Source organism: Haliotis rufescens, unplaced genomic scaffold, assembly GCF_023055435.1.
Source record: "Haliotis rufescens isolate VD_foot unplaced genomic scaffold, xgHalRufe1.0.p SCAF_9, whole genome shotgun sequence".
NCBI lineage: Eukaryota > Metazoa > Mollusca > Gastropoda > Lepetellida > Haliotidae > Haliotis > Haliotis rufescens.
Window position 1 is genome coordinate 19,376,207 of NW_025964383.1, and position 21,152 is coordinate 19,397,358.

Consider the following 21,152-nt stretch of genomic DNA (forward strand, 5'->3'; position numbering starts at 1 on the left):
TCACATACTTTCTGCATCTAGTTTCATAGATATATAACTGGTTGATTAGCATAACACGATACGTTCTTTCAGTGTCACTTTTGCAACATGCCATAAACGGCACTATTATGCCTTTTCTTGTGGTAGACCGTTCAGGTTTGTTTGTCGAGTCCATTTAATATGTTCTTTTTGTGCTCATTATCATCATAGAATTGCACCAGGCAGGTTCTGTGGATTGATGTTTAGGTGTAAGCGCAGTTGTCAGTTTCCTGATGTGTCTCCCATTGGACATATGTAGACTGCTGAACTTGGAATCACTCATTCAGTCATTGACACCTGGAATGTCATTTATTGGGCAGTACCGAATTCGACGTAATAAGCGACCAGGGCGCTCTCAAAATTAGAAATAGGGGGCTCTTGTTAGAATATCATTTGGGTGAAAGAGTTGAAAGATCGTAAATTTCGTGGTTTATGCTGACAGCCTGAAATAATAATAAGAAAAGTCTGTACGTATTAGGCCTATACACGACAGATATATTTTTCCAGAATTTAATTACCCGTAATTAAGGGTGCATATGACACACGAGTGCGTATTATACACGAATAAAAAGGTCTTGTGTGCATTGATCAATCGGAAGTTTGCTTATTGGGATTGTTTACTAGCCAATATATTAGCAAATATCGCTGTGGGTGCTTATTAGAGTGGGGCGCTTATTACGTCAAATACGGTAATTAAAATATGTAAACCTCTCATACAGGGTTAGAAATTGGCGCTAGTCCTATAGTCCTTGCCAAACTGCCCAATGGTAAAGGTATCATAAGGACTAGTAGAAAATTGCCATTTTTAAGGGTTTTGCTATATGTTATCATTATGAGGACTAGTGGACGAAAACTGTTAGTTTCTAACGCTGTTATAGGGGGTGTATATATATATATGTCATTGTCAACACGTTAACACTTCTTATTCATTTGCATAAAGACAGACCTAGTTTATGTTATTTCCGCCACATAAGTCCAATATTCATGTGAATCACAGGACCATGTAACTAATAGTAATAATGTACAAATTCAAAACAAATCTGCAACTGCTACATATGTGATCGGTTGGTCAGACTTGGTGACTTTTTTTGTGTGCCATCGTACCCTGACGCTGTGGATTCTTGCTCATGCTATCAATCACTGGAATATTTGATCAAGTCTTGATTATTTACAGGGTGCCACCATGGACATAAAGGTGGAATATTGCTGAATGTGCTATATAGACAAATGTGCCCCAGCAGCAACAACCCCAAAAGCCTTACTATACATTCAAAGTCACAAACTGCCCGTGAAGATTCCGGGGTAGAATAGGTCTTCAGCAACCCATGCTTGCCGTAAAAGGTGACTATGCTTGTCGTAAAAGGCAACTAACGGGATTGGGTGGTCTGGCTCGCATGTCATCGATCCCAATTGCGTGGATCGATGCTCATAATATCGATCACTGGATTGTCTGGTCCAGACTCGATTAATGACAGACTGCCTTCATATAGCTGGAATATTGCTGAGTGCGGCGTTAAACAACAAACAAACAAACCAACCAAAGTCACAAACACATGAATACTTAAATATACATGAAATGTGTGTAAATAATCTGTCCACAAAATTGACGTGATCAGACGTAAAACCTATCATTTTTTTATTCCTAAATAATCCTAAATTTTAACTTGCAAACAATATACAATGTACTTTCATACTTGTCAGCATGCAAGAATCAATCTCGTAGAGGTTCCTCTAACTCCTATGTCGGTTTTCGACCAAAAAAATAGGTTGTTTTGACTAAATAGGCTGGCCTGTTTTGGAACTGGTCGGTTTTGACTGGCACTCATTATATAGCACTATGCAGCCCATGGATCATTGAGTAAAACAAACTCCAGATAAGCTTTTGGTGTTGTGGGTATTATACCTATGCATTTTAAAATCATTGTGTTTCAGTAATTCTATCTGGGTATTCAAATTTCTGTTGCCCACTAGTTTTTACACTTGTGGGTATTTAAGTTAAATATTTAAAAACACTATTCATCTATTGCCTGCAAACTGGTGTCGTGTGGGTTTGAGGCTTTATAGGACTCAAAAATACCACGATACTTCCACAAGAAAGTGTGATGGCAAATGATCATGATGTAACTGTCATCGTGGAGTTTTGCAAGGTTGACGGAATGCCCGTTTATAATTTCAAAATAAGTTGCTGATTTGCTAATCGAATACGCAGGGTTACTTCACAATATTTTGATGATACGCACAAGTTTTATTTTTGTAGTGTATCTGTAATGTTTGTTGCGTATTTGATACGCTTGGATTATATTTTACTGTGTATTTCTGCATTTCTGAAGCGTATTTTACGCAGATACGCAGCTTATCTGGAGCTCTGGTAAAAGTAAATATTTCTCAAGCCTCTCACTCACCTATTTAGGGTTAGAAACTAACAGTTTTCGTCCACTAGTCCTCATAATGATAACATATAGCAAAACCCTTAAAATTGGCCAATTTCTACTTGTCCTTAGGATACCTGTACCATTGGGCAGTTTGGTAAGGACTACAGGACTAGTGCCAATTTCTAACGCTGCTATTACCATTTCAGATACCATGACATTAGCCAAATCAGAGAATTGGGGCGGCATAATTCTGATCAGGTCAGTAACCCTTTCATACCAATTACAATAGCAACTTCAGATATCCAGAAGGGCTGGTTAAAGCGATTCCCCACATGGGTACAATGTGTGAAGCCCATTTCTGGGGGCCCATGATATTACTGGAATATTGCTAAAAGCGGCGTAAAACTATACTCACTCACTCACTCAGACATCAAGCTACTTCAGGTCACTTATAGGCCTAGTCATCTAAGGTGCTGCAATACTCTGTGCAGAGTTACCTCCCTTGGGCGCAACAGAAACCTATGTGCAAATACCGGTTTACCCCAATTTTGTTTCTAGGTTTTTTTTGCATCATACCTGCACCACTTATGGCTTTGCTCCCAGGTCAAGCTGACACGCAGTGATATGACTGAAATACTGTTCAAAGCAGTGTGACCCTATAGATCACTATACCTTTGTTCCGGTCCATTTTTGGAAATTCTATTATCAAATTTAGCTAATTCTGCACATAATTTTGCAAACTTTTATGCTTAGTTTTCCTAAATTTGTAGTTTTCCACCTGTTTTGACATGTTTATGATAAGATTATCCATGCCTAGAGGAGCTTATTGAAGTCAATTTGGAGATGACTAGTGTAAAACATACAGACCTGGGCCCCGTTCCACAAAGCGATCTTAGCACTAAGGTGATTTAAGTCCCATACTCTAACATAGGTTTACGATCATCGTAGCGCTAAGATCGCTTTGAGGAACGGGGCCCTGCACTTTCAGTAAGCAATAATACAAAAGTCAACATCACTTCAAAATGAAATATATGTCCGTTTACATATTTGTTACGACCTGTGAAGATTCCGGGGTAGAATAGGTCTTCAGCAACCCATGTTTGCCGTAAAAAGGTGACTGTGCTTGTCGTAAAAGGCGACTTATGGGATCGGGTGGTTAGGCTCGCTGACTTGGTTGATGCATGTCATCGATTCCCAATTGCGTGGATTGATGCTCATGATATCAATCACTGGATTGTCTGGTCCAGACTCGATTATTTACAGACCGCCATCATATAGCTGGAATATTGCGGAGTGCGGCGTTAAACAACAAACCAACAACCAACCAACCAACATATTTGTTACCAGCTTTCAACTCACCTGTTAAAGATTTGCAGTATATTTGATGAATTCTGCAGCAGATAAATGCCAAATTCTGCACAAGGTCTGCACAAAATGTGATTTTTCTGCAAGAAAGGTACATTTCTGCACTGCATGGGCATTTCTGCAAAATATTTGTGGAATACAGCGGGAACTGCTTGGTATGAGACACTGTTGTCGGTCAAGTCTGATTTAAGTTGAAAGCTATGCATCATTTTTAAGTGCATGTTGTCTGTACTGTCTTCTAGAATGTGGTTTAGGTTCTAGCAGTCATCAGATTACGGGGCAGTCGGGGAGCCTAGTGGTTAAAGCGTTCGCTTGTCACGCCGAAGACCGGGGTTCGATTCCCGACATGGGTACAATGTGTGAAGCCCATTTCTGGTGTCCCCAGCCGTGATATTGCTGGAATATTGCTAAAATCGGCGTAAAATCAAACTCACTCACTCATCAGTTTACCGATCCAACACAGTAAGGCTCAGTCCAGTAAAATATTAGACAAAATTGAAATTCCAGATTCCAAGTTTATTACTCCTGTGCATGTCTCTACTTCAGTGAGCCTGTACATGCAATGTGTATGGATGTATACTCACTGCCAAAAGAAACGCAAACCATAGAAACATATAGAGAAGTAAGTACATTAAGAAGAGATGTTGCCAATGTGTACCACTTAATGACAAAACTAACAATCAGTCAAGTGTTACCACAGAGTGTCTTATTCTTAAAGATATGCTGCACCTGATTTCCAAACGTTATTTGCTAATCGTGCACGAGGCAAATGGTGCATCTCGAGTCATGGATCTATGACATCACATGTGATGCGTTCATTGGTGTCAGTTCACACAATATAGCAGTATGTTTGTTTGTGAGTCGAACCAAATCTAATATCTCTTGCATATGAGTAATTTTACATATATTAACCAACATGTAAGGTATTCACGTTTCTTTTGTCGTTGAGTATATTTGGTAAAAGGACTATGGATGGCTGAAGTTTGACCTGATGTAGCATGCAATGCTAAAAACCAATATGGAGAACCCAGTGAATCTCTGTCGCCCTTGCGACCAAAGAACGTAAAACAGAGCTACAGATAAGCGGCATATTTGCGTAAAATACTCCCCAAAAATATTCAAAACCCAATTACTTTCAATCATCATGCGTACAAAAACATGTGCATTAAAGGAAAAACTCAAATGTATAAAAACAGCACGTGTAAATACCCAATGAAGCTTTTTTAGCATGCGTACAACGGAGCTAATTTCCGAAACACAATTGTGAGCTAATTCACTTTCTGAGTCCAGCCTTTTATATTTAGAACAGTTATAAGAACATTATTTCATTTTTTTAAAATCTTAAAAATGTTCACTAATTTTGGGAAAAACCCAATAGAGTAATGAATAGATGAGTGAAATAATATTGGTTACCCAATGAAAAATGTTATAACCCAATTAAAATAGAACCCTAGAGTAAAAACTCAATTGCTCAAAAAGTTATCTGGACCTCTGGTAGAACAAATGTTTTATAGTAGCACTTCCGGTGGATGCACATGATTGCAAACCACTAAATAAAATATTACTGTTAGTGATACTTGTAACGGCACATTGTCATTATCTTTCATTAACATCTTATTCAACTTATTGTTAGTTAGTGTCTGTTTGACTTCTATTAAACAATTATTACAATAAAATTTGTGTATTTGTATTGTGCTGAACTCGTCACACAAGGTGTATGCTCAAAGCGCTAACATTATTACCATTATTATCAATGGATTCTCAGCTCCCTGGGGAGTGTACAACCCAAGCTGCCTGTGAGGCACTAGAAGCTTAACAGCCACATAACCATTTTTTTCATGTGTAAACCAGAGAATATTTTTAGATTATCATAAAATACCATAGTTATCATCATCGTATGGTTGAATTAAACTTCACTGTTAGAAATGTTGCCACGTGAATTAAAAATGATACACAACAACCTTGAGAAAAGAATATACCTGGACTGTGGTCTTTCAATTACACCTTGTCATGGATGTTCTGTGGCTTAAAGTGTTTGCTCAATTTTGAGCTTGTTTTTTTTTAAAACTAACTTATGGTCCATAAGAGGAGTGAGTGAGTTGGTTTTTAACGCCACTTTTAACAGTATTCCAGTTATATCACGGTGTGTCAGCTTAATGTGGGAGGAAAGCCCGAAGTGATGCAGGTCTCATTCACCAACGAGCACGGGTATGGTTCTGACAAAACTAGAAACATAATCGGGGCCAACCTGGATTCGAACCCACAATCATAGGTGTCTGGCGTGCCCAAGGGACGCAACTCTGTACAGCGAATCGCGGCACCTTAGACGACTGGGCCACCCGTGCCCTGGTCATAAGAGGCCATTACATGTCTGTTTGTTTGTTTGTTTGTTGTTTAATGCCGCACTCAGCAATACATGTATTACAGCTATATGGCTGAGGTCTGTAAATAATCCAGTCTGGTCGAGACAGTCCAGTAATTGACATCATGAGCATTGAGCCTAGTAATTGGGATATAATGACATGCATCAACCAAGTCAGCGAGTCTGACCACCCGATCCTGTTAGTCACCTCTTACCACAAGCATAGTTGCCTTTTACCCACCATGCGTTGCTGAAGACCTATTCTAACCCAGATCTTCATGGTTACATGTCTGTAAGAGGTGATGGGTTACATGTCTGTAAGAGGTGACTAAATACACCCACAGCAGACTGCCTCCATGGTCTAGTGGTAGAGCGTCCGCCCAGAGAGAGGAAGGTTTGGGGTTCGATCCCCAGCCGCGTCATACCAAAAGTCGTTAAGAGATGGTACTTGTTGTTACCGTCTGGCGCTCGGCATTAAGGGACTTAAGCAACGACTGGTCGGCTCCTAGTCAGTAACTGTGCCTGATTTGGGTATTCATGTTAAACTGGGCATGGTATCCCAGTGGGCTAGCACCATCAATCGGCATCAGTCCGAACTTGTACAAGCAGCCACACTTGTACAAGCAGCCACACACGCATGTCCCTATATTAGTGCAATAATCATGGAGGCGATGTTGTACCCCTTTTCACCTCGCCACATCTCCAGGAACCAATGCTAATCGTAACAGGCGATTAAATGTTCATAAGAGGTGACTAAATGGTCGTAAGATGCGACTAAATACGTTTTCTGCAATCTATGCTGGTCGTAAGAGGCAACTACATGGTTGTTAGAGGTGACTAAGTACGTCTTTAGCAACCTAACGGGGTCATAAGAGACGACTAAATGGTCGTTAGATGCGACTAAATACGTCTCTAGCAACCTATCCTGGTCGTAAGAGGCAACTACATGGTCGTTAAAGGCGACTAAATACGTCTTTAGCAACCTATCCTGGTCGTAAGAGGCGACTACATACGTCTCTAGCAACCTATCCTGGTCGTAAGTAACTACTAAATGGTCGTTAGAGGCGACTAAATACGTCTTTAGCAACCTATCCTGGTCGTAAGAGGCGACTACATACGTCTCTAGCAACCTATCCTGGTCGTAAGTAACTACTAAATGGTCGTTAGAGGCGACTAAATACGTCTTTAGCAACCTATCCTGGTCGTAAGAGGCGACTACATACGTCTCTAGCAACCTATCCTGGTCGTAAGTAACTACTAAATGGTCGTTAGAGGCGACTAAATACGTCTTTAGCAACCTATCCTGGTCGTAAGAGGCGACTAAATACGTCTCTAGCAACCTATCCTGGTCGTAAGTAACTACTAAATGGTCGTTAGAGGCGACTAAATACGTCTTTAGCAACCTATCCTGGTCGTAAGAGGCGACTACATACGTCTCTAGCAACCTATCCTGGTCGTAAGTAACTACTAAATGGTCGTTAGAGGCGACTAAATACGTCTTTAGCAACCTATCCTGGTCGTAAGAGGCGACTACATACGTCTCTAGCAACCTATCCTGGTCGTAAGTAACTACTAAATGGTCGTAAGAGGCGACTACATACGTCTCTAGCAACCTATCCTGGTCGTAAGTAACTACTAAATGGTCGTTAGAGGCGACTAAATACGTCTTTAGCAACCTATCCTGGTCGTAAGAGGCGACTACATACGTCTCTAGCAACCTATCCTGGTCGTAAGAGGCAACTACATGGTCGTTAGAGGCGACTAAATACGTCTTTAGCAACCTATCCTGGTCGTAAGAGGCGACTACATACGTCTCTAGCAACCTATCCTGGTCGTAAGAGGCAACTACATGGTCGTTAGAGGCGACTAAATACGTCTTTAGCAACCTATCCTGGTCGTAAGAGGCGACTACATACGTCTCTAGCAACCTATCCTGGTCGTAAGTAACTACTAAATGGTCGTTAGAGGCGACTACATACGTCTCTAGCAACCTATCCTGGTCGTAAGTAACTACTAAATGGTCGTTAGAGGCGACTAAATACGTCTCTAGCAACCTATCCTGGTCGTAAGTAACTACTAAATGGTCGTTAGAGGCGACTACATACGTCTCTAGCAACCTATCCTGGTCGTAAGTAACTACTAAATGGTCGTTAGAGGCGACTAAATACGTCTTTAGCAACCTATCCTGGTCGTAAGAGGCGACTACATACGTCTCTAGCAACCAATCCTGATCGTAAGAGGCGACTACATACGTCTCTAGCAACCTATCCTGGTCGTAAGAGGCGACTACATACGTCTCTAGCAACCAATCCTGATCGTAAGAGGCGACTACATACGTCTCTAGCAACCTATCCTGGTCGTAAGAGGCGACTACATACGTCTTTAGCAACCTATCCTGGTCGTAAGTAACTACTAAATGGTCGTTAGAGGCGACTAAATACGTCTTTAGCAACCTATCCTGGTCGTAAGTAACTACTAAATGGTCGTTAGAGGCGACTAAATACGTCTTTAGCAACCTATCCTGGTCGTAAGTAACTACTAAATGGTCGTTAGAGGCGACTAAATACGTCTTTAGCAACCTATCCTGGTCGTAAGTAACTACTAAATGGTCGTTAGAGGCGACTAAATACTTTTCCAGCAACCTATGTTGACAATAGGAGATGACTAAATGTTCATAAGAGGCGACTAAATACGTCCTTAGCAGCCTATGCTGTTCATAAGAGGTGACTAAATACGTCCTTAGCAGCCTATGCTGGTCATAAGAGGCAACTAAATGGTCGTTCGGGGCCACCGAGTATGTCCCCTGACCCTGCAACCGATGCAGGTAATTAGAAGCAGATGCAGGTAATTAGAAGCGACTAAAAATCAACCACATGGTGGAACCTTTGGGTGCAATTTAGAAGAACAGAGTGGGGTATTCATGTTAAACTGCGGCATGGTATCTCAGTGTGCTAGCACTGTAAATCGGCATCAGTCCAGACAAGTACAAGCAGCCACCCACACACACATGCATGCATACATGTCGCTATATTATCATGGAGGTGACGTTATACCCCATCCTGCAACCTATGCTAATCGTAACAGGCGATGAAATGTTCGTAAGAGGTGACTAAGTGTTCATAAGAGGTGACTAAATACGTCTCTAGCAATCTATGCTGGTCATAAGAGGTGACTAAATACGTCTCTAGCAATCTATGCTGGTCATATGAGGTGACTAAATGGTCGTTAGGGGCCACCGAGTATGTCCCCAGCGACCTATGCAGGTAATTAGAAGCGACTAAAAATCAACCACGTGGGTGGAACCTTTGGATGCATTTTAGAAGAATAGAAATGTCAGTAATATGTAACCATGGTAACATTTATAAATTTCATATATTTTATGATTCAAGCAGCCATACCTTTTATCCCCCACAACTCTCAGTGGATATTAGTTTGATCATGCACACTGCTTCAGTTATACAAAGGACATTTTCTATTTTCTTTGCTATTGGACTTTCTAAATTGCTAAATTCATCACAATTAATAAGAAATGCTTCTATCAATTTGTCATCTGCAGTCTGACGTACACCAATAATCCCCAAATTCGATTTTCACATGCTTATCCTCAACACTGTCCCATGGATTTAGCGATGTCACGGACTTGTAAAGCCAGGACAGGAAACGCTACAGATTTCCCGAAACTATCTGACCCGTGAAGATCCGGGATAGAATAGGTCTCCAGCAACCCATGCTTGCCGTAAAAGGCGAATATGCTTGTCGTAAGAGGCGACAAACGGGATCGGGTGATCAGGCTCGCTGACTTGGTTGATGCATGTCATCGTGTCCCAATTGCGTAAATCGATACCCATGATATGCGGCGTTAAACAAACAACCAACCAACCTGACACTATCTCTGCCGCGCATCCGCGAATTTAAATCCGATCCCCATGCTATCGGTATCCCGATTATATAGGTCCGTGGCGATATATATATATACAGGGTTATACCTTTTTGGAAAAATAGCTCAAATAGGTTTTAGAATTGTAATAAGCATTATAAGGGGATGGCATGACAGACAGATAGTAAACTATAACATAACTGAATGTGCATCATCGTGTCGTTGTATCTTTGTTTAGTCACGTGACACCACCCGCGTGTCTCTTATAAAGTTGTATTTGAGCAAGGTTTGTTTTTTCCTGTCTCTTGACAGGAGTCGGTTTTGTTCATCATTTTTGGATGATTTGTTGTTGTGAGCACAAGACTCCTAGTATTCCAGCTACTTGGATTGTCGTTAAACAACAAACAAACAAGACAACAGACCAACGAACCATACAGTTTGTTTTTTTTAATTTATATTTTATTTTGATAAAAATGAACACTATTTACGGACTGGTAAGTAATTAACTTAAAATGTTATATGACATTGTATTGGGTGTGCGTGTGTGTGTGTGTGTAGAAATTTGGGGTGGGGTGGGGTGGGGGGTGGTAAATTATGATACAGTCCTAAGACCAATCTCTCCGCCGTAGTTTCCCCCCATAACCAGTCCCTAAGTTTACCATAACTGGCAACTTGCATGTGCGTGAGATTACATCACAACGTAAATAACAACATCAGAGGGAGAGCGCCAGTTGTGGAAGCACGTTCTGTTTGCGTGACCTGGAAACACACCGTATGTGCATGTTTGTATGTCATCACGTGCCACGGCGACAGTGAACATGACCCACAGGTGCACCTAAAACAGGCCACTGTTCGTCTCACTGTGACGTCACGATGTAGCTTGGTCACGCCACCGCAGTTAGATAACTGGTACACTGTCCCCCCTACACACATGGGCAGTACTGTTGGCGGATGCTGCGCTGCAATGCAGGTCAGTCATACGTTGTCCGCTACTAGAATATATGTATACACTCATATCAGGATCTCGCCTGGCGACCTGTTCATGTGGGTTGAAGTGGTCTTATTTACCTTTTCTTGATAAACGAACATGAAACCCATTTGTCATTCGCACATTTATCCTACCTCCTCTTGCTATGCAAACACTGTACTAACCAATCTAAATGTCGTTCTACTAGACCCGTGAAGATCCGGGGTAGAATACGTCTTCAGCAACCCATGCTTGTTGTAAAAGGCGACTATGCTTGTCGTAAGAGGCGAGTAACGGGATCGGGTGGTCTTGCTCGCTGATTTGGTTAGTATGTCATCGTATCCTAATTGCGTGGATCGATGTTCATGATGTCAATCACTGGATTGTCTGGTTCAGACTCGATTATTTACAGACCGCCGTATTGCTGAGTGCGGCGTTAAACAAACAAACAAAAAATGTCGTTCTTAATTGTTTTCATTTTTTTAAATAGAAAACATGCACATGTTATATTTCCTGTTTTATACTTCATCAAGTTGTCTCTCCAGGGTTGTCCTATATCACGATGCCAATGTTCGTTGGTTTAACTAAACTGGTTAAAACCAACTGTCTCCCGTGAGGATCCGGTTTGAATAGGCCTTCAGCAACCCATGCTTATCGTAAGAGGCGACTAACGGGATCGGGTGGTCAGGCTCGCTGACTTGGTTGATGCATGTCATCGTATTCCAATTGCGGAGATCGAACCTCTTGATGGTCGATTATTTACAGGCTGCAATCATAAGGCTCGAAATTATAAACAGACTGTCGTCATACAGCCGGAGGGTTCCGATCGAGATGTTAAACAACAGACTAAAATAATGTCGGAAATGCTAGAAATGCTTAAAAAGGGATGTAAATTTTCACAGACTGTTGTTATTGAAATCTCGAATAACTGCCGATGGCCCTACCTGTGGTTTGAAGTATTTCAGGAGACAAATTCGAACGAAAACATGAAGTTCACATTTATACTAAGTCCAATGATGGCAGTCTGAAACGGACTATAGAAATATTCGCACGTGACTCCGTTACAATGATAATAATGTAGTCTTCATAAAACATCTCCACACACAAAAATCATATTGAGAAAATTCTAGATGTGCATCTTCTAAAATGACAAAATGACGCTGCGTTTTATTTCTTAACATTGCTCCCATGATGCATGTTACATTACACTTGCATAGCCATAACCATGGTACACGATATGGAGTCTGTACTAGGAAATGCATGCAAGTTCTTTACACTTTAGAGAGATAGAGGGAAACCATTTATTAATTTAGATAGGGTGAAATACGGAACTGCCCAAGCTATGGGGTTTTCAATTCATACCATCAAGTCTACGGTATGATAAGAAAACAAAACAGGTATAGGGGTGGTCTCAAAAACACAACTGGGGCGTAAAAGGATTTAGACAGCTTTGATACAGGGTGATTAGGCGTACAGTGTACAAGCTTTATGAGCAGGAGGTAACCTGACTTGTAGTAGAATTTGGGAGGAATTAAAGATACAATTAATGTTTTCCGGACCGCACTATTGCTCTCCAAGAGATGGGATTTCGATACACTGCGCGTGGCGATGACTGAGCACTTTTCAGGGGAAAATATTCCATCCTGTCTATGAGGTCACATTATCTCCGAACCATTCATAACTATCACTAACACAGTCAGGGCGTCCAGATAATTTACCTTGGTGAATCATTCCACTGACTACACGTGGCTGTCGGCAGATGGACAAAAAGCAACCATTGTACCATTAGGTAAAGGTAATCGTGTCATTGTTTTGCACGCTGCATCCCATGATATGGGACTTATTGATGGATGTTTTCGAGGCGAAAAAGAAAACTGGTGATTTTCATAAGGAAATTATAGGAAGTGATGTGTTCATAGACTGGTTGGAACTTCAGCTATTGCCCATTTTAAACAACGTCAGTGTGATTGTCATGGATAACGTCCGGGAATCAGATACTGTCGCCCAAACCATGAGTATTCTGAAGGCGACCATACAAGAATATATGACATTGGTCGACTTCAGACCATATGGACCGCCTCCGTGGTCTTGTGGTAGAGCGTCCGCCCGGAGAGCGGAAGGTCCAGGGTTCGATCCCGGGCCGCGTCATACAAAAAGACGTTAAAAGATTGTACTTGTTGTTACCCTGTCTGGCGCTCGGCATTAAGGGGCTAAAACAAGGACTGGTCGGCTCGGAGTCAGTATACTGTGTCTGAGTGGGGTATTCATGTTAAACTGCGGCATGGTATCTCAGTGAGCTAGCACTATAAATCGGCATCAGTCCGGATTAGTACAAGCAGCCACACACACACACATACACGAACATGCACGTCGCTATATAAGTTCAATAATCTTGGACGACGTTAAACCCAATTTCACCTCACCTCAGACCATATGAAACGAAAGCTCAACTCATGGAGAAAATTCGGCTGAATAAGAAACATGTAAAGTACAAGACATGTGCTCGCGGCAGAACACGGTTACATTGTCTTACGTACTGCAGTCAGACATTGTGAGTTCAACCCTGTCGTGTCTATCTTGGCTAAATGTACAGGGTTCGTGGCAAGACATAACACAACATTCATATACGTCATCAGCGGAGATAAATGCTACCCCAAGAAATCATCTGTAGAACAACAAATACTTCTGGATTCCAAACCCGCAACCTTCCAATACTCATTCCGTTTCATAGCTCTTAACTAGTCCATCATGTTTCCAAGCAAATATAATGCAGTACAATGTACATATCCTAAACTGCTACCTCATCAACGCATGTCAATTAAGTACAATAACAGCAATATTTTGAGACCACCCCCAACTCGGTGACATTTGCACCTGGGAGAATGCACGGGACTATGTCAGGTCATCACCTCGGGACAGGTGTTAGGTAATTATCTCAGGTTATAGGTCATTTCATACATGCGAGACAACACACGAATATTTTCTAAGTTTATCATCATTTTACCTGTAAATGTACATTTTAAGGGTAATCACAGTGTCAGTTAGGACAGGCTAGATTAGTGCAATTCGCGTTATTTTGATATATGCTCTCTTTATAGTCCTATGACTCGTATTTATTAAATGAAGCCAGAAAAACAGTTTTCTAGCATTTCCGACAGTACTTTAACAGAGGTCAACATATAGAATGCATCTAGTTATTGCCTTGTCACGTTAGCTCCAACAATTTAAAAGATAAGAGGCGACTAAGTTTTCTTTTGGAGTGAAGCGATATAAATGTAGTGTCAAAAACTAGACCTTTACAGGATGCTTAGCCACAACATGACAACTTTATCATGGTGTGACGGCTCTTGTAGATTCTTATAAATACAGCTCCTCTTCTCAAGTCAATCAGTTGCTAAATATGGCAGTGTGTCCAATCACTCCAAAAGATTCACAACAAAAAAATTTGGATGAAAGCCGGCTATTAAACAGAACAAGCTCTGTGACCGACTGACTCTATTGCTAATTTAAATTAAATATATCAACTTAATCAAGAATTGTCTTCAGCAACCCATGCTTGTCGAAGGAGGCGACTAACGGGATTGGCTGATCAGGCTCGCTGACTTGGTTGATACATGTCATCGTGTCCCAGTTGTGCCCACGATGGCAATCCCTGGATTGTCTGGTCCAGACTCGATTATTTACAGACGCTGTCATATTGCTGAAAGATGCGGCGTTTATCAACACGCAAACAAACCTATTCTAACGCAGAGTCCGTACGGGGATCACTTCTTCATATATGATTAAACGCGCATGACAACAATGTCTGAACTGTCAGATTGTGTACGTACCCGACGATGTGTATAGTTGCTCGTGCTGTCAACCACCGGTTTGCCTGCTACAGATTCGAGTGTTAAGAGTGAGCGAGTATTGTTTTACGCCGCTTTTTTTTCCAACATTCCAGCAATTTCACAGGGGCGAGTGTTTAGAGACCGCTGTCATATTGCCGAGTGCGACATTAAACAACACACAAAACAAAATCTTGTCACATTGCTGGAATATATGCTGAGATCGGGGTTAAACAAAATGCACTTGATAGGGGTCAGGAACTGCGTAAGATTCTAGTATAGAGATAAATGTTAGCATTCTTCCAAATTCCGTTGTCTAACTACAGTAAACTACGGTTATAACGAACTCGAAGGGACTACTAATTTTAGTTCGTTATAACCATAGTTCGTTATAAGTACATATACAGTATGACTACAGCAAGTAGTCGGGACCAAAAAGTTCGTTATATCCGTCAGTTCGTTATAAGCGTGTTCGTTATAACCGTAGTTTACTGTACACCTATTGTCTGTTTCAGGCGTACATGTGGCACTACCCCCGCCCCCATCTCTCTATGATGGGCAACGTGCAGGATACGAGCCACACCTACACCCAAAGGAGATTCTGGTGGGGAGGCCGTGTTAAAGTTCCAAGCCAACCCCACCCCGCTTTCGTGCGGGAGGCGCTTAAGGCCGCCGAAACGGGCGACATCGGCAAACTCCGGAAAATATACTCATGCGTTCGAGGGGGTATAACCAAATTGCGCTGCGAGACGACCCTGACCACGCCGCTACACGCAGCTGCCACCAACTCGCACGGCTACATTGTTAAATATCTCCTCGGGAATGGAGCTGATCCCAATCTTCAAGACAGCTCCGCCGAAACTCCACTGCACACTGCGGCCAAAGCAGGGGCTACCGAGTGTCTCCTGCTGTTGTTGCAAGCCAAGGCTTTAGTTGAACTAGAGGACGCGTGGGGAAGAACCCCCTTGTTGAAGGCCGTGGTCTACAATCGGCCGAAGTGTGTGTATTGGTTGTTGGACGCTGGCGCTAAGACCAACGTCCTGGACCACGATGGCCTATCCCCCGTTCATGTTGCGGCCAGCTATGGTCAAGTGTCGCTTCTGAGAAAGCTGGTTAAACATGGAGCGAGGTTGGACGTTGTTAATCGTAAAGGAAAGCTGCCCATATCCAAGGCTATCAACGCCGGTCAGGTCACAATGGTGCAAGAACTCATCAAGTACGGCGCGAGGACGTACCACGAGGAACACTGTGTCGTGAAAGACGCCATTTCCAAACTTGCTCAATCCCACCCTGCCGCGAAGGAGAATGACATTGCGAACTACAAGATGGTTGAAACTGTGATATCCGCCCATGGCTACACGCTGGACGAGGAGAACTTAGAACTCTTTCTGTCCATATTTCGATCACTTGACCCGAAATTATTCCTACCGATTTTGATGAGGTTGGCGTTGGTGTCGGGGAAGCCAAAGTCAAGCACCCCTCACCAATTAGCACTACACCATGTAGACCAGCTGCAGAAATTTCTTCCTGACGACTTCAAACTATTTTCTCTTGAAAACTTGGCCAAAAGAAAGGTTCGTGCTTGTCTGATGGATTCAGGGCGGAACGTGGCTTGGGCCAGTGCCAAACTTGATGTGGCACCAATGCTGATCAAAATTATTTTATTACAAGATGTATTTTGACAACATATAATGGACATATTCTGATCACAATGGCATGTGCTTGCCTTAAAAAAGGGTCACACTTCTAAAATGTCATTTTTTTTATAGCTTGTTATCAGCTAGCTTCGGCAAGCGCATCTCCCTACTGATCCCCATGGGCTGATCCAGAGTGGGGGTGGGGGCGACTCGTTTTGAAAACCAGATATAGTATCTTGTAAGGCAGTAAAAGTCGTGCGAGAGAGGATTTTGACATTTTATAAACGCTGGATCCGCCCTCCCTATGAACGATTTCGGTATTGACTTGTCGCCACATAGAGCTACTGGCCGCCCCCGCATTTTCATTAAAGATCCCCTATCCATATCTGCTACGGTGGCCCATACCCGCCACTGGTGAGATCATTTTACACTGTATGCCTCTACATTTTATCTTGCGGCCGCCAGAATCTTCCATTGGTGAGATCATTTTATTCACTGTATGCCTCTATATTTTATCTGGCGGCCGCCAGATACTTCCACTGGTGAGATAAAATATAGAGGCTTACAGGAGAAAATGATCTCACCAGTGGAAGAATCTGGCGGCCGCCAGACAAAATATAGAGGCATACAGTGTAAAAATGATCTCACCAGTGGCGGGTATGGGCCACCGTAGCATCGCACTGCATCTGTTTCACATGTGTCGTGATCTTACAAGTGCAACATGATTCACTTCCTGAGACACTCGCCTTCAAATGCGTGTAATTCTATTTTAGACGGGGCACGGGTGGCCCAGTCGTCTAAGGCGCCGCAATTCGCTGTGCAGAGTTGCGTCCCTTTGGGCTCACCAGAAACCTATGATTGTGGGTTCGAATCCCGGTTCGCCCCGATTATGTTTCTAGGTTTGTCTGCACCACATTAAGCTGACACGCCGTGGTATAACTGTAATACTGTTAAAAGCGGCGTTAAACCCAACTCACTCACTCACTCATTGTCAGCCTATGAAGACTGTACATAATGCCACGGAAGGCGAACAAGAAATACGTGCTTAAAATGTATAACTGCAGGAGTTTTTTTGGTCTTTTTGAGCTGAAGGTCACGAGATATAGCTTTCATATTCGCCGTTTTTTTTACGGTAAAATTAAAATGATGATTAAAAAACGAAACATTCCTGTGTTTTTTATCAGGAAATCAGGAGCAAATCGCTGTGCAGGTCGTTGTGTAGGTCTGTGGTTCGATCCTCTGATAATGGTACTTGTTGTTAACGTGCCAGGCGCTCGGAATTACGGGGATGAAGCCAGGATTGGTCATTTGGGGGGGGGGGGGGTATATAGTCGTCAGTAAGTCATTCTTTCCGTCCGTCTGTATTTCTGGGGCTTATCTCGAACACTTTACAATCCAGCTTCAAGGAACTCCTAACTCTTATTGATCACATTGAGCATTGGTGCCTATTTGCTATTTAAAGATTTTCCAAAGTTGTATTTTGGACATTTCCATGGAAACATGATGAACTTTGAAAACTGAGGGATTGTGTCATTTCCGGAGCATGTATACAACCCAGCATAACACATATATAAACAGACATTTTACAGATAAATAACTATACAGCAATCAATATATGTCTTACTAGTGTTATAACTAGTGTACGGGGGCTGGTCAAAAACTTCTAAGCCTAACAAACAAAACCAATAATTGTGAAGCCAGTCTGGAAAACCAATGTCACAGCTTTCAGGTTATCGTTGTCGTCATAGCGCTTTCCAAGAAGATGTTCTTTCAGTTTAGGAAACAGGTGGAAATCACCTGGTGCCAGGTCTGGCGAGTATTGAGGGTGAGGAAGCTCTTCGAACCCACATTGTCTCACATCAGCTTTTGCAAGTCGAGAGGTGTGAGAAGAGGCATTGTCATGAAGTAGTAGAACTCCAGCTGTCAGCATTCCTCGCCGCATTTCTTTGATAGAATCTCTCAGGCGATGATGCAGATCAGCATAGTAGGAACCGGTAATCGTCTTTTGACTTTCTAATACCCCGTTTACATGCGCCTCTATACATATGTGTGTATATGTGCATACGTGTGTAGAAATACATACATGAGTATACCTGTCACGGGAACGCGTTTACTCATATGTGTATATTTACATCAGGAGGAAATTTACATCATGTCTGGAACAGATGCAAATGTAAATGTAAGTTTGCACTGTATGTATATGTTGCAAGTGGATGGTCTAATTAATATCTGTTCTTTTGCCAACACCAAACAAATTGTCAACAGTTGCCAACTTGTTTGCGTATATACAGAGTTGAGCGGACGGTGTTTTCTTTTTGGTTTCAAGGAGTCAAAACTTTGTGTACAAATTAAATAAAACAAATGTTGCTTCACGCGAAAATTTTCGGTGAGGTAACTCTCTTCTCATTCAACTTTGATGGGAAAACAACCTGTTTTTTGTTGAAAGTCGTGAACAGACGAATATGTGTCCCTTTCACAATTTACATACTTTCTTTACACACCTAAGATGCTTCTCATGTGAACGCATCGTAAATTTACATATACGCACGTATGTATAGTTACACATGTGTAAAATTACTTACGTCAGTAAATGTGGTGCATGTGGACGGTGTATAAGTAATCAACAAGGATCACACGCTTTGCATCCCAGAACACAGTAGCCATAACCTTCTTCACTGGTCTTGAAGACTTGAATTTCACTGGTGCCGGAGAAATTAAATGGTGCTATTCCATGGATTGACGTGTTGACTCGGGATCATAGTGGAAGACCCATGTGGTAGACCCATGTTTCATCAATCTTTTTTTAATTTGGCTAAATCCTCCTCAATTAGCTCTAAATGTTCTCTGGCAATGTCAGTTCTATTTTCCTTAAGATGAAAATTTAGAAACTTTGGCACCCAATGAGAAGATATCTTATTCATCTGTAAATGTTCATGAATAATAGTTTCAATGGATCCATTGCTTAGACCTGTGTCTACCCCAAGTTCAGCAATGGTAATACGTTAATCTCACAGCATACGTTTTTCTATCTTCTAAATTGACTCTTCATTGATGGAAGCTGAGGGACGTCTAGACCTAGGATCAGCAGCACCAAGGCTTGTTCTCCCAGCCTTAAACACAGCTGCCCAACGTAAAGCAGTGGAATAGCTAGGACACTTATCCCCATCACTAGTGACATCCGGTCATGAATTTCTTGGGAAGAACTTTTGTCTAAAGTCAAGAACGTGATGACTGCTCGGCATACGCTCTTTTCCATTTCTGTGTCCATTTGGACCCCTATCGCGTTAACAGACTGTCACTAATGTACACACAGCCTCCACAGAACAAACACACTTGCAATGAACTACTCAAACAATGTACTACATTGACTAGTTCTCTTTGTTATGGCCCATACTTGAAAGTTAGTCAGGCTTATAACCCTTTGACCAGCCCTCGTATCAGTGGTATATTCCAAGACTACCATAAGATAAAACTCTTATGGTTTCTGGTCGTAGATTAATATGTTAAGTTAAATTTGTACTTCGATATAAAACAGTTTTGAGATCATATCCATTCTTCTAGAAGAAACAATTACATCTAATAACCGCAAACTGAGGGCAAATGACAGATAATGTAAAAGCATCTTCATAAAGGTGTACAGCTTCTTTCATAATGGTGTCCACCTAAACAATATCCTGAGTCATCTAAAAATCTATCATACCTCGTCGCCGGCGGTAATATGTGACGATTGGCGACAATATGTGCCGTTGGCATGTATTGTCGCCAGCGGCAGTATATGCTGTAGCACATGGCGGATTGTGTGCTAATAATAGAGTTAAAACAAGCCATAAGTAATGGCTACATTTATACTTGAATATTATTCCCTACCCTGTTTGGTATGGTGGTTTATCCCTTTATTAACGATATCAATTATTATTATACCCACCTACCCCGTCGACGAAGTGGATTGACTCTGAAGTGGGTAAGACCACCAAATGATGATGATGATGATGATGATGATGATGATCTTACTTCACTTTTGCTTGACAACGAGATATAAGGATCTACACAGAAACGTGACATAAATAACGAGTGTGAGTGAGTGAGTTTGGTTTAACGCCGCTTTTAACAGTATTCCAGTTATATCGCGGCGTGTCAGCTAAATGTGGGAGGAAAGGCCGTAGTGATGCAGGTCTCAGACGTTTACAACTTCGGTGAAACCCATGAGCACGGGTATGGTGCTGACAAAACTAGAAACATAATCAGGGCGAACCGGGATTCGAACCCACGATCATAAGTTTCTGGCGTTTCCAAGGGACGCAACTCTGCACAGCAAATCACATAAATAAAGAAGTATCACATTAGTTAGACATTCAGTTGCACATGCGCGTTACTCAACAAATATTTCTCGGATTATACCCAGGAGAATCATGCAAGCACTGCTGCCATAAAAGGCTTCGCAGGATGTACCGGTGAAAGTCGATCAATTAATAACATATCTTTGTGTGGTTTCACTCGTCAAATCGTGTATTACGTTCATTACGCATCACCGCCGGTTTCTTCAGTGTCAGGTTAAAACTAAAGTCTATCATTTTCTCCAGTAATATAATTTTACCGCAGTTGTTATTCATAAATTAAAAAATCTCGGCTCCTGGTCATAGCTCATTGTTGCTATGGTTTTGTTTGACCAGATATGTGCTTTCCGAGCCGAACATAATTTCTAAAGTTCCGTTCAGAGGTGATCCAAC

The 21,152-nt window shown here is 41.9% G+C and overlaps 1 protein-coding gene across 1 annotated transcript; it reads left to right on the top strand.

Moving 5' to 3' along the window:
* Window positions 1-97: 97 nt before the first annotated feature.
* Window positions 98-17,628, top strand: LOC124145979 (serine/threonine-protein phosphatase 6 regulatory ankyrin repeat subunit C-like). The gene is made up of 3 exons (XM_046515983.2): window positions 98-135; window positions 2,597-2,648; window positions 15,304-17,628. The coding sequence occupies exon 3, from the start codon at window positions 15,310-15,312 to the stop codon at window positions 16,468-16,470; it is 1,161 nt and encodes a 386-aa protein (XP_046371939.1). The 5' UTR covers window positions 98-135; window positions 2,597-2,648; window positions 15,304-15,309; the 3' UTR covers window positions 16,471-17,628.
* Window positions 17,629-21,152: the final 3,524 nt, after the last annotated feature.

Coding starts and splice junctions, on each gene's coding strand:
- LOC124145979 (XM_046515983.2), top strand. CDS start 15,310: ATGTGGCACTACCCCCGCCCCCATCTCTCTATGATGGGCAACGTGCAG.